The sequence below is a fragment of the Mustela nivalis genome (genome assembly GCF_964662115.1).
Source record: "Mustela nivalis genome assembly, chromosome: 8".
NCBI classification, from domain to species: domain Eukaryota; kingdom Metazoa; phylum Chordata; class Mammalia; order Carnivora; family Mustelidae; genus Mustela; species Mustela nivalis.
The window spans coordinates 54,275,860-54,289,161 of NC_139027.1; the positions used below are offsets into that span (position 1 = coordinate 54,275,860).

A 13,302-nucleotide genomic window follows, 5' to 3' on the forward strand; every position below is an offset into this window, starting at 1 on the left:
GGGGAAACTAACTCAGTTGGATAAGGAATATCTATATAAACCTATAGGTAACATTATACTTAATGGCAAAGACTGACTGCTTTTCCTATAGGATCAGTAACAAGGTAAACCTGCTCTTACCAGTCTTTCAACATAGTGATAAAAGTTCTACCCACTGGAATAAGGCAAGAAAAAAGTAAAGGCATACAGATTGGAAAGGAAGAAAACTCCCTATTTGTAGATGACATGATTGTCTATATAGAAAATTCTGGGAAATCTACAACAAAAAAATAGAACTAATAAATGAGTTCAGCAAGATTGTAGGATACAAGAGAAACATACAAAAATCATGGTTAATTTTGGGTGGAAAAGACAAATAGGATTGGTTAGGTTAGATACTGTTGAATGGACACATTTTAAACTGTGAGATTGAATAATACGTATCACTATTTCAGGGCCCATCATATGGTGGTAGGGTCTTTATATTTTTATGCAGTAGGGTCTTTAAAATTGTTAACATATTATGTACCCTCAAACATTGGCTAGGTGAAGTTATGGAGTATAATTTTGGCAACATTTATCAGTCTAAAAAATTTGAGGGTTTTATTTTCCTCCTAAAATAATTTGACAAGTATAGATGTTATTGACTCCTGCTGGAAAACTAGTCACTGTTTAACAATGGCATACTGTGTTAATGAACAATTTCTGCCATATGATAGCATCATAGCTAATTTTTATAAAGTATCCACAAGATCCCTGGTGCCAGATTTGTTGCCATAACCAAGGTCATGTTTGATTTGTATTGCTAACAACTCTGCCTCTGAGATTCATTGCCTTTTTTTTTTAAAGATTGGGTGGGGGTGGGGGGTGCAGAGGGAGAGGGAGAAGCAGGCTATCCTCTGAGCAGGGAGTCCAATGTGGGGCTCTATCCCAGGACCCTGGGATCATGACCTAAGCTGAAGGCAGAGACTTAACCGACTCAGCCACCCAGGTACCCTTGCCTTTCCTTTTCTTATACTGATTGTTGACTGGCCTACAAAAGAACATAATACAAAGTTAAGTATACTCTATTGGGAAACTTTGGTCTCCTGGACCAACAGGATGCTTGAAGGCATTTCTTGACATTGTCTGTGTTCTCTCTCCTGTTCTCCCTCCCTCCCCTAGTAGCATCTTCATTAGTAGTCCAAAAAAAAAAACCCAAAAAACAAAAAAAACCCCAAAACAACAAAAAAAATAAACCCACCACAAACCCAAAACACAGCTGGAAGGACCCCTTGAAATCATCTAATCAACTTCTCTTATTTCCTGCTTGGAGAAATCAGTGTCCAGAGGGAGGGGTACTCGTGAACTCAGCTTGATGCAGAGACTTGGAAGAGTCCTTGAAGTCTACTGATAACCAGGGATTTTTATCTCTTGCTTCTGTCCTTTGATCTTTCCATTTCCTTTCACCCAAATTTACCCATACACAGTTTCACATCTTGTTTTATACTTCTGAAATTAAGGGATATCTGTCCTGGAGCATTAAGATGGTCAGTGATTTTTACCCTAGAAATTGATTTCCTTATAAAAATTACATTAACTGTGGGAAGTGGGCAAACTTTGTCTTTCAGCAGATGAAAACATTTGTCTAACTTTCAAATCCATATTTTTAGTATTTTTAAAATTTTACTGTTTTATGATTATCAATTTTGATACACATTAAATCAGGAAGAATAGAAATATAATTTCTAAAATTTTCTGGAAAGAAATGAAGAAACTATTTTTGGATCTCTTTTATCTCCTTTTGTTTAGAGTTACTTTTATCTTGAAATGTCTAGATGTGAGAGAATAAAAATAAATTTTATGGATGCATGCTGTAAAAGTTTAGACTATTTTCGAAGGGCCTGCTATCAGATTATGTAGACATTTATCTTTAGGAGACTTTAAGAGGTGACAACATTGTCTTATTTGGTTATAGGCTCTTCTTGGGAACTATAAATACTACTTATGTATTAGAGTACTGCTTGCTTATTTCAAGTGTATGGAGAGCCAGATGCTTAATAGATTCTCACTATGAAAAGTGAGCATTAAGGAAAGCAGAAATCAAAAGTTCTTTAATAATTGAATTTTTAAAAGAATTTATTGAAACTCTTAATATGTCCTTAATCTTAACCATGTTATATAATACATTGATGCTTAACATGCAACTTAAACCAAGTTCCTTAAGGCTGTCTGGATTTTTACATGCACCTCTAAAATACTTCCTTACATAAGTTAAGGACAGTGTTAAATCTGGCAGGGAGTATCAAAAGATAATAAAACAATACTGCCTTCATGGAATTAGAGATCTGAGAAGAGGACTAAGTAAAGGATGAAAGAATTATAAGGATCGAGTTTACTATAAGTTTCTGGTTTCTCATGATATTGTAAAATTAATCTGAAAAATACATAATTTGCTACCTTGAAATGAGTGTGTAAGTTATAAAAACAAAAATCCATATACTTTGTGAATAATAGTATGACAGGAAATTTACTATTTTAAAGACAGTGATGAGGTATTTCTAATGAAGTAGGAATTTAAATCTATTAAGTTACAAAGCAATTCCATTATACTTGAGACTCCTACTGAATTTTTAAAAACAAGCTTAAGGGGCACCTGGGTGGCTCAGTTGAGTGTCCAACTCTTGCTTTCGGCTCAGGCGGTGGTGATCTCATGGGCTGTAAGATGGAGCCCTGTGTGGGGCTCCACACTCAATGGGGAATCTGCTTGAGATTCTCTACTCCACCTGATCATGATGCACACACTTTCTCTCACTTAAATAAATGGGGGAGAAAAAAAAAAAACAGCTTTATTGCAGTATAACTTACATATAATAAAGTTAACCAATTTTAAGTGTACAGTTAACATGTCTTGACAGATTTATAGTTTTGTAAGCACCACAACAATCAAGATGTGTAGAACATTTCTTTCACCCTAAAATGTTACCTGTTACCCCTTTTCACTGACCCTCTTAACCCCTGGCAACCCTTGATCTTTTGGTAACTGTACTATTTATAAATGGGATCATGCAGCAGGTAACCTTTTGTACCTGGTTTCTTTCACTTACTGCTTTTGAGATTCACTTATTTATTTATTTATTTATTTTTTTAATTTTTATTTATTTATTTGACAGAGACACAATGACAGAGGGGACACAAGCAGGGGGAGTGGGAGAGGGAGAAGCAAGCTTCCTGCTGAGCAGGGCCTGATGGGGGGGGCGGGTGTGGGGGGTGTGGGAGGAGGGGCAGGGGGCTGGGAGGGGGGTGCGGTGGTGGTGCTCAGCCGAGGACCCTGGGATCAGATCTGAGCTGAAGGCAGACCCTTAACAGGCGCCTCAAGATTCATTTATGTTGTTGTGTGTATAAATTGTCTTTTCCTTTTCCTGAGTAGTACTCCATTGTCTGGATATGCCACAGTTTATCCATTTGACAATTGATGGACATTTAGATTGCTTCTTATTTGGGCTGTTAACAGAGCTTCTGTGGACATGTGTATAAATCTTTGCGTGGACATGTTTTCATTTCTGAATGTTACATGAAACTTACTATTCAGAATCCGTCAAACTCTTCCAAAATGGCTGTGTCATTTGGGGTTTCCACCAGCAATATATAAAAATTTCATTTGTTCCATATCTTCACCAACATATGTTATGTTGACATTTTTATTTTTAGCCTCATATACTGTATGTCTGGGTGTTAATTACTGTTGCTGTGTTACAAATTACCTTAAAACAGGTGGCTTAAAACAGCACCTAGTTGTTATTTCATAGTTCTGTAAGTCAAAGTTCAAATGGGGTCTCTCTTCAGGGAATCAGAAGGCTGAAATCCAGGTGTTGACCTGTCTAGAGGTTTTGGGGAAGAATCTGTTTCCAGGCTCATTTAGGTTGTTGGCAGAATTCAGTTTCTTGCTGTTGTAGGATTGAGATCTCGGTTTCCTTGTTCACTTGTCAGCTGGAGACTACACTCAGCCTTTAGAAGCCGCATGCACTCAATGGCATGTGGTGCACTCCCTGGTCTTGAATTCCCATGGTTTGAATCTCTTACTTCCCCTCTTTCTTTTAAAAAAGCTCTTGAGATTAGAACAGGTCCACCCTAATAATGTTATCCTAAGGTCAACTGGTGTGGAACCTAAATTACATGTACAAAATCCCTTTGAGCCAGTACCTAGATTATTATTTGAATAACTGGGAAAAGATGTTTGTTTACCTAGGGTTGGGAATTTCAGAGGGGACTATCTTAGAATTCTGCCTAGCACATAACCATTTGTTCTACATTTTCAGCAACATTTGGTATGCCAGTTTTAAAATTTTAAGCATATATATATATACTAGTTGCAAGTATTGTATCTAATTGTAGTTTTAATTTGCATTTCACTAATGTCTAATGACATGAAACATCTTTTCATCTTGCTTATTTGCTGTGTCTGTATTTTTTATTTTTTTTAAGGTTTATTTATTAGAGAGAGAAAGACAGAAATAGTGACAGAGAGCATGAGTGGGGAGGAGGAGAGGAAGAAGCAGGCTTCCCGCTGAGCAGGGATTCCCTTTGGGGGGCTCAGTCCCAGGACCTTGGAATCATGATCTGAGCTGAAGGCAGACGCTTAACTGACTGAGCCACCCAGGCACCCCTGCCTATATCTTTTGTTATAAAATATCTATTCAAGTGTTTTTTTCTTTTCCTTTTTAAAATATTATACTCATTTGTTTTAGCATAATTTGTTGAAAAGGTTTTTTTCCCGCATTGAATTTACCTGGACACCTTTTTGTCAAAAACACTTAACTTTGCGTCTGTGTGTGTGTTTTTTGTTGTTGTTGTTGTTGTTGTTGTTTTAAGATTTTATATTTATTTATTTGACAGACAGCAAAAGAGGGAACACAAGGAGGGGGAGTGGGAGAAGGAGAAGCAGGCTACCTGCAGAGCAGGGAGCCCAATGTAGGGCTCAATCCCAGGACCCTGCGATCATGACCTGAGCCGAAGGCAGATGCTTAACGCCTGAGCCACCCAGGTGGCCCTGTGTGTGTGTTTTACATTTTATTCTGTTGCATTGATCTTTATGTCTAATCTTCTGCCGATATCACTTTATTAACAACTCTAGCTTTATAATAATTCTTTAAGTCAGATAGTGTAACTCCTTTAACATTGTTCCTTCTTTTTCAAATTGTTTGGCTACTTAGGTCTTTATGGAAATGCATTTTATTTTTATATACACTTTGTATTGGGTGACTTTGCTTCATTCATTTATTAGTTCTGATAGTCTTTTGCAGTTTGTTTAGTATTTACGTACAGACTCAATCATGTTGTCTGCAAGTAAAGGCAGTTTAACTTCCTTTTTCCAGTCTGTATGCCTCTTATTTCTTCTCTCTTGCCTGATTGCACTAGTGCAGATATCGTACCATGTTCCTTTTCTGAGGAGAAGGCATTTAGTCTTTCACCATATTAAGTATGATGTTAACTGTAGGCTTTTTGTAGATAGCCTTTATAGATTGAGGAAGATCCTTTGCTTGCTGAATTGTGGTTCTTTTTTTATCATGAGTAGGTGTTGAAATTTGTCAGATGCTTTTATAGTATTTATTGAGATGATCATATGGTGTTTATTCTTTTTTAGTCAGTGTAGTGAATCACATTGATTTGGAATATTAAACCAACCTTACATTGCTGGGATATTCCTCATATATGAAATTTTATTGTTTTAAATTTTTTTTCTGGATTTGCTCAAATATTGTTAAGGATTTTTGCATCCATTGTCATGAAGAAGTATGGGAGTATAGTTTTCTTTTTTGTAATGTTACTGTCTGATTTTGGTGAGAGTAATATTGGCCTCATGAAAGGAGTTGAGAACTATTCCTTTCCCCTTCTGCTTTCTGAAAGAACTTGTGCAGGGTTGGCATGTTTTTTACTTTGAATATACGATGAAATTGACCAGTGAAGCCATCCGGGTCTGTAGTTTTCTTTATAGGAAAGTTTTAAACTCAAATTCAGTATATATATTTTTTAAGATTTTATTTATTTGACAAGAGATCACAAGTAGGCGAGAGGCAGGCAGAGAGAGAGAGGGAAACAGGCTCCCCGCTGAGCAGAGAACCTGCTATGAGACTCTATCCCAGGACCTTATCATGACCTGAGCTGAAGGCAGAGGCTTAACCTAACACTGAGCCACCCAGGTGCCCCCAAATTCAGTGTATTTTAATAAAAACCTATAGAGCTGTTCAGCTTTTCTCTTTTATCTTGAGTTAGTTTTGTCATATACTATCTTTCAAGAAACTTGTCCATTCATCTGAATTATAAAATTTGTTTTCAGAACATTTAGAAAATTCCTTTATTTTTCTTTAAGTGTCTATGGGATTTGTGTTGGTTTGCCTGGGGGCTTACTTATTGATCTTTTCCCAAAGATGGGTTTTTGTCTTTATTGATTTTTCTTGTTAGTCCACTTCTATTTTATTAATTTCTCATTTTTTTTTCTTTCTTGTTTTCTCTTGATTTGACTTAGTCTTTTTCTAGCTTTTTACTTTAGGAACAGATAATTTTGTTTTGGACCTTCTCTTGTAACAGCATTTTCCTCAAAACACTGCTTAACCTGTATTCCATAAATTCTGATAGGTTCTGTTTTCATTCTATGCAAAATATTTTCTGATTTCTCTTGTCATTTCCTCTGTGATTCATGGGTAATTGTTTAGAATTGTGTTTTGTTTCCAAATTCGAATATTCCCAAATACCTTTCTAGTTTAATTACATTCTACTGGGAGAATACATTCTGCATGATTTTAGACCTTTCTATTGAGACTTTTTTAGACTCAGAAGAATGTCTTTATGATTGTTTCATGTGCCCTGGAAAAGAATATTCTCCTGGTTTAGGACATGTTATTTGATAGCGTGTTGTTGATTTTTTGTTGTTGTTCTACTTGTTTTCTATCAGTTACTGTGAGAGAAATACTAAAATCTTTAAAATGATCGACTGTTTGCCCTTCAGTTCTTAAAAGTGTTTGATTTCATTTATTTTGAAGCTCTGTTCCTGTATGTGTATTTGTAGAGACTTAATTATAATGTGGTGGTGGGAGTTCCTCACATATATACACAGTATCTGCACATCAGCTGGATATCCAATAATTCAACTCAATTCTGACACCCTCTACCTAGAGATAGCATCAGATTCCACAGGTGAAGGACTCATCTAGCTCTATCCTGTTTTTAAAGTAGGCTTCTTGTAGATAGCATACAGTTGCATCTTCCGTTTTTTAAAAAGATTTTATTTATTTATATTTTAAAAAGATTTTATTTGTTTATTTGACAGGGAGACAGCAAGAGAGGTAAAAAAAAAAGCTCGGGAAATGGGGGAGGGAGAAGCAGGCTTCCCGCCTAGCAGGGAGGCCGATGTAGGGCTCCATCTCAGGACCCCGGGTTCATTATCTGAGCTGAAGGCAGATGCTTAATGACTGAGTCACCCAGGTGCCCCTAAGATTTATTTTGGAGAGAGAGAGAGAGACTGACTGTGTGCATTTGTGAGCCAGGATATGGAGGGAGAGTGAGACAGAAAAGCAGACTTTCTGCTGAGCAGGGATCCCGACTTGGGGCTCAATCTCAGGACCGGAGATCATGATCTCAGTCAAAATCAAGAGTTGGATGCTTAGGGAGGTGATACACCCAGACACTCCTACAGCTGAATCTTCTTTAATTGTAGTTGTTAGAATGATACACCTAGTAACATTGTATCATTCTCAAAACTTTGGATTTAAATCTGCTGTCCTATTTTACTTTCTATTTTTTACTTTTGATTTTTGTTTCTTTTTTCCTATTTATCTGCTTCCCTTTGGATTGAGTATTCTTTATGGTACCATTTTATTTATCTTTTTATTAGAAAGTGTTTGCTCTAGGGTTTATAATAAATGTATTCAATATTATGCTCTACTTTCAAATAATATTGTAATGTTTCCCTCATAGTGTATGGTCTTGACAACATGCATCATTCTTCCATCTCACATTTGTGCTGCTCTTTTCATACGGTTTACTTCTGCAGTATACATTATACACCCCTGAATACATTTTTATTATGTTTGTGTTAAACAGTTATATTTTAAAGACATTTGAAAATGAGAAAAAAGTCTTTTATATTTACATAACACGTTTACCATTTCTGGTGATCTTCATTTCTTGGTCTAGATCCAGATTTTCATTTAGTGTCATTTTTCTTCTGCCTGAAGAATTTTCTTGTGACATTTCTTGTAGTGCATGTGTATTGGAGCTTAATTCTTTCAGTTTTTGGTTATCTGGGAAAAGCATTTTGGCTTAATATTCGAAAGATATTTTTGCTGGGCCCAAGATCAGACAGGTTGAGGTTGAGTAGTCTTTTGGATATATGGGTTCTAAGTTTGGGAGGCAGATGAAGCATTCAATGTTAGTGGATAAGCACTGAAGGGCTCCAGCTGGGCTGGTCCTTGGGTTTTGTGGATGCTGGCTAGCTGGGGATGATACAGATAGGGGATGGATGGTATCATTTATAAAGAATTGATAACATTATAAAAGTCAGTGGGTTGAAGAAACAAGGACCTAGTTCCTGAAACTACCAAACTGCCATATGACCTTTTTGCTATCACTTCTTTTTTCTTTTTTAAGTATTTATTTATTTATTTATTTAAGTAATCTCTACACCCATCGTGGGGCTTGAACTCATGATCCTGAAATAAAAAGTCATATGTTCTGCTGACTGAGCCAGCCAGTGCCCCCAAGCCCCTCACTTTTAAGACAGTTGTAATATTAATCATTATCATCAAAGAAACCCAAACCAAACCAAACCAAAAAAAAAAAAAACCCAACCCACTTCAGAATGACAATCCAAAGTATTATTGTATTCTTTTTTTTTTTTTTTTAAAGATTTTATTTTTCTGACAGATCACAAGTAGGCAGAGAGGCAGGCAAAGAGAGAGAGGAGGAAGCAGGCTCCCTGCGGAGCAGAGAGCCCGATGTGGGGCTCGATCCCAGGACCCCCGGGATCATGACCTGAGCCGAAGGAAGAGGCTTAACCCACTGAGCCACCTAGGTGCCCCTATATTCCTTTTTTTGGGAGCCTCTCAAGAAACATACTTATTCTTAAGGTAGAGTGAAGTTTTTTGTTTTGTTTTGTTCTTTAAAGTGTATTTTAAGGGGCTCCTGGGTGGCTTAGTCCCTTTGTTGGTAAAGCATCTACTTTGGCCTCAGGTCGTTACCCTAGGATGGACCCTGCTTTCTGGTTGTCAGGGAGCCTGCTTCTCCCTCTCCTTCTGTCTGCTGCTCCCCCGATTGTGCTTGCTCCCTCTCTCTGTCAAATAAATAGATAAAACCTTAAAAAAAAACCAACTAAATAATAAATTAAAATGTGTTTTAAAAATTCAGACATGAAATATGTGAGGCAGTCAAAGGTAGGAATCACCGTAAGGATGTTAAATCAAGTAAGGGGCAGAATAAGCAGAAACACTGTCTCTGCTCATTGCTATCAAGTTTTATTAATTTTCCTATTTCTTATATTTTTAATATATATTTGATAAAGTAACCCAAAATTAACCAGTTCTGAAAAATTGCAATTATCTGCCATACTTTTCAAGGGAAAGAGTAATCATTGGTGACATAAGAATTGGAGATGCTAATTTACTGGTAACCTTTCTTAGACGTCAAATTTATGTAGTATAAGATACTTTTTTTTTTTTTTAAGATTTTATTTATTTATTTGACAGACAGAGATCACAAGTAGGCAGAGAGGCAGGCAGAGAGAGAGAGGAGGAAGCAGGCTCCCTGCAGAGCAGAGAGCCTGATGTGGGGCTCGATCCCAGGACCCTGGGATCATGACCTGAGCTGAAGGCAGAGGCTTAACCCACTGAGCCACCCAGGTGCCCCTAGTATAAGATACTTTTAAGAGTAAAAGCTAAGGATCCAAACTAAATTTTTTTTTCAGGCTGTATTCAATAATTTCTTAATGTCTTATGAGTATATTCTTATGTTAATTCTATTGTACACTGCTAGACAGGGCCAAGATTAGGTACATGGAATGAATATAGGATGCATGCTACTCTGATTTTATCACTGAATTTTTAGCTTAATTTACATTATTTAGAATTCTGTAGACTTTTTTTAAAAGACTTTATTTAGTTATTTCAGAGATGGAGCTGGGAAGCAGCAGAGGGAAAGGGACAGGCAGACTCTGTTGAGCCCAGAGCCAGGGGCAGGGCTTGATCCCATGACCCTGAGAGCATTACCTGAGCCGAAATGAAGAGTTGGATGCTTAACTGGTTGAGCCACCCAGGGGCCCCTAAATTCTGTAGACTTTTTAAAAGATCTTCATGATTTTGGGGTGCCTGGATGGCTCAGTTTGTAAGCATCTGCCTTTGGTTTGAGTCATAATCCCAGCATTCTGGAATTGAGCCCGGTCCGTATTGGGCTCCCTCCTCAGTGGGGAGACTGCTTTTCCTTCTCCAGCTCCCCTGTGCTTGTGTTCCCTCTCTCACTCTCTCTCTCTGTCACAAATAAGTAAAATCTTTAAAAAAATAAAAAGATCTTCATGATTTTTATCTCATGTTAGTCTGTTGTACCGAAGTTTTTACTGTTTTAGATTTAGAACTACTCTTGGTTTTATCACTAATCAAATGGTGTGATCGGTACTTTATCTCCCTGGGATCATCAGTTCCTTAGGAATTATTAAATGTAGGCTTTGGGCCAGGTCTGTAGTTTTCCTAGAACTCTTTTTTTCCTTAAAATAGATTTAGATGGAATCCTGTATAGAAAACAGATGATTACTTTTATATATTTTAAAATTAGGAATTCAGATAAATTATATCAATATGGAGTTTATCCACTGAAATAAGACTTCTCAAGAAAAAAAAAACCTGAATTGGCTGTCTTACATTGGACCCACCTTCCAGTGATTATTTTTCTTATTTTAGTTGCAAAGCATATAGAAAATTGTTTCAGTGCACTTATTATAAATGTGTTTGGTTTTTTCTTTTAAAGAGTTTTACAGTCTCAGAAACCTCTTCATTTAAATAGAGGTGGCAGCTTTTTTCTGAGCTCTGTCCCCAACTGAATTCACTTAGAGCCTTGATGGTCTCCAGTGTGTTACAGTTGGGTATACAACATATTTAGGGCATTAAAAATATTTAAAATAAATTTTACTCAAATGTTTGTGTAAGTCACACAGCTCAGGCCTCTTTGATTCAAGAGCTCTTTCTGTCATACTGTATAATTTTTTTCATACCAAAAAAAAAACCTGTAATTTATAGATCTAGCTACTTTGGTTTTTGGCTTATTTCCCTATGTTTTGTGACTCAAAATATTTAACCTTTTAAAGAAATTTGTGCCAGTTTTGTGACTAATTATTATTTATTTCTTTTCTCCAGGGAAATGAGGCCAGTTATCCTTTGGAAATGTGCTCACACTGTAAGTCAGATATTCTTGGTATCAAGAATTTCTTTTATCTACCCATCCCTATATATGTATGTATATATATAATACCCCTGTATATATTTTTATAGCAAAGTTAGACCTTAACTATTTAATGGGTAATGAATTTGACTTATAGTCTTTTTTTTTTTTTAAGATTTTATTTATTTATTTGACAGAGATCACTAGCAGGCAGAGAGGCAGGCAGAGAGGGGGAGAGGAGGAAGCAGGCTCCCTGTTGAGCAGAGAGCCTGATGTGGGACTCGATCCCAGGACCCTGGGATCATGACCTGAGCCGAAGGCAGAGGCTTTAATCCACCTAGGCGCCCCGACTTATAGTTTTTTTAAGTTACTAGAGTAGGGAAATTTTTTTTTAATAGAGCTGCTCTTTATTATTTACACTGAGCTATAGTTAAGTCAACCCTCAAATCTCAGTGGAGCAACCCAACAGAAGTTTTTCAGATTAACAAAATGTCAAGTAAACAGCTAGCTTATTTATCTTTTGGTAACAAAAAATGTTTGTTGAAGGCAAAACTTCCATAGACCAAGTAGCTGTTGCAAAAGATGTTTCTCAGGGCAATGAGGAGTATAAAAAGTGTGGGTGGTATGGTCATTTCTGACCATACTGGAGAATGTAAAAAAGGAAAATGACAGTTTTAGAAATTCTTGATTTAAGGATCAGTCAGAGGATCAGGGAGATTAAATAAAAATCAAAAAGTCTCTTGTGTGGAAGGGCAATGATTGGGTAAGGGAGAGATCTTCAGAATTGAAATACAGACCTTTGGTAAATTTAGATGCCATCTTGAGGTCCCAGAATCCTTAAACCATTCTGAATTTTCCTTGTCTGTTATGCCCCTGTTTGATGTAGCTGGTTCTTGTTTGGAGACATCTTACCTTGCAATGAAGTGTCACTTCCTTTGTGTCTTACTAAAACCATTTTCCCAGTTGTTCTTTATTGTTTCATTGGTCTCCTTTCTTTTCCCAGAACACATGTCAATTTCATTCTCTTTAACACCTTTGCTTGCTTACGAGCTCTGGGTAGAACGCTGTTCTATCAGCCCTCTAGTTGACTTTGTTGTCATTCAGCTGTCAGCATAAATGTCACCTGTTTGGAGATGTTTCTCTCTCTCTACTTGGCTTAGATTCTATCTTTCATGAATAGTATCCTGTTTATTTTCTTTATAGCAGCTATAATCTGAAATTATTTATTTAAATTTTTTTTTAAATGGTCCTACTCTAACCCAATGAGCCACCCAGGTGCCCCTAAATGGTCCTACTCTAGACCCAGTTATCTGTAATTCTGCCATCCTAACTGCTGTTTAAATTTTATTTTACTGTTTCCTCCCAGTCTTTTTAAAATGAATTTATTGTGTAATTGTGATCATATGTAGGTGTTTGTTTCTATTTTAAACATGAGGATAAATTGTTACATCAGCATATTGCTAGAATTAACTAAAACCAAACCTATTTGTGACACGGTAGATGGGGGTTGGTAAACGACTGCCTAGTGGGAGTTTTTGTTAATAAAGTTTGCTTGGAATACAGCTGTGCCCATTTCCTTATATACTGCATATGGCTGTTTTCATGTGACACGTGGCAGAATTGTATAATTATAACAGAGACCAAATGGGTACACAAAGCCTAAAATATTTACTACCCAGCCTGTTAAAGGAAAAGTTTGCTGAACTGTTACAGACTGTTGTGGTCTTCTGGTATGGAGAACTGTCAATTCTGTCAGTGTCTAACGTACCTCTGAAATATGATCAGTGTTAGAATAGTTACATACTGGTTCCCCAGGTGTTATGTAGATCTGTAATTCTTGGTCTCTAGCAAAGTTACTATGTCAGTTTTATAGTTTCTTCAGAATTGAAAGGGTTCTGCTCAAAATTGTGCCTTGCTATTTAG

General features: G+C 36.7%; 1 protein-coding gene across 1 annotated transcript in view; it reads left to right on the top strand.

Moving 5' to 3' along the window:
* The window catches only part of PPP3R1 (protein phosphatase 3 regulatory subunit B, alpha), a 69,038-nt gene that overhangs the window by 19,791 nt on the left and 35,945 nt on the right, over positions 1-13,302 (top strand). The window contains exon 2 of the mRNA XM_082744132.1: positions 11,355-11,394. Within this exon, the coding sequence (XP_082600258.1) occupies positions 11,355-11,394 (40 nt within the window). The remainder of the gene's footprint in view (positions 1-11,354; positions 11,395-13,302) is intronic.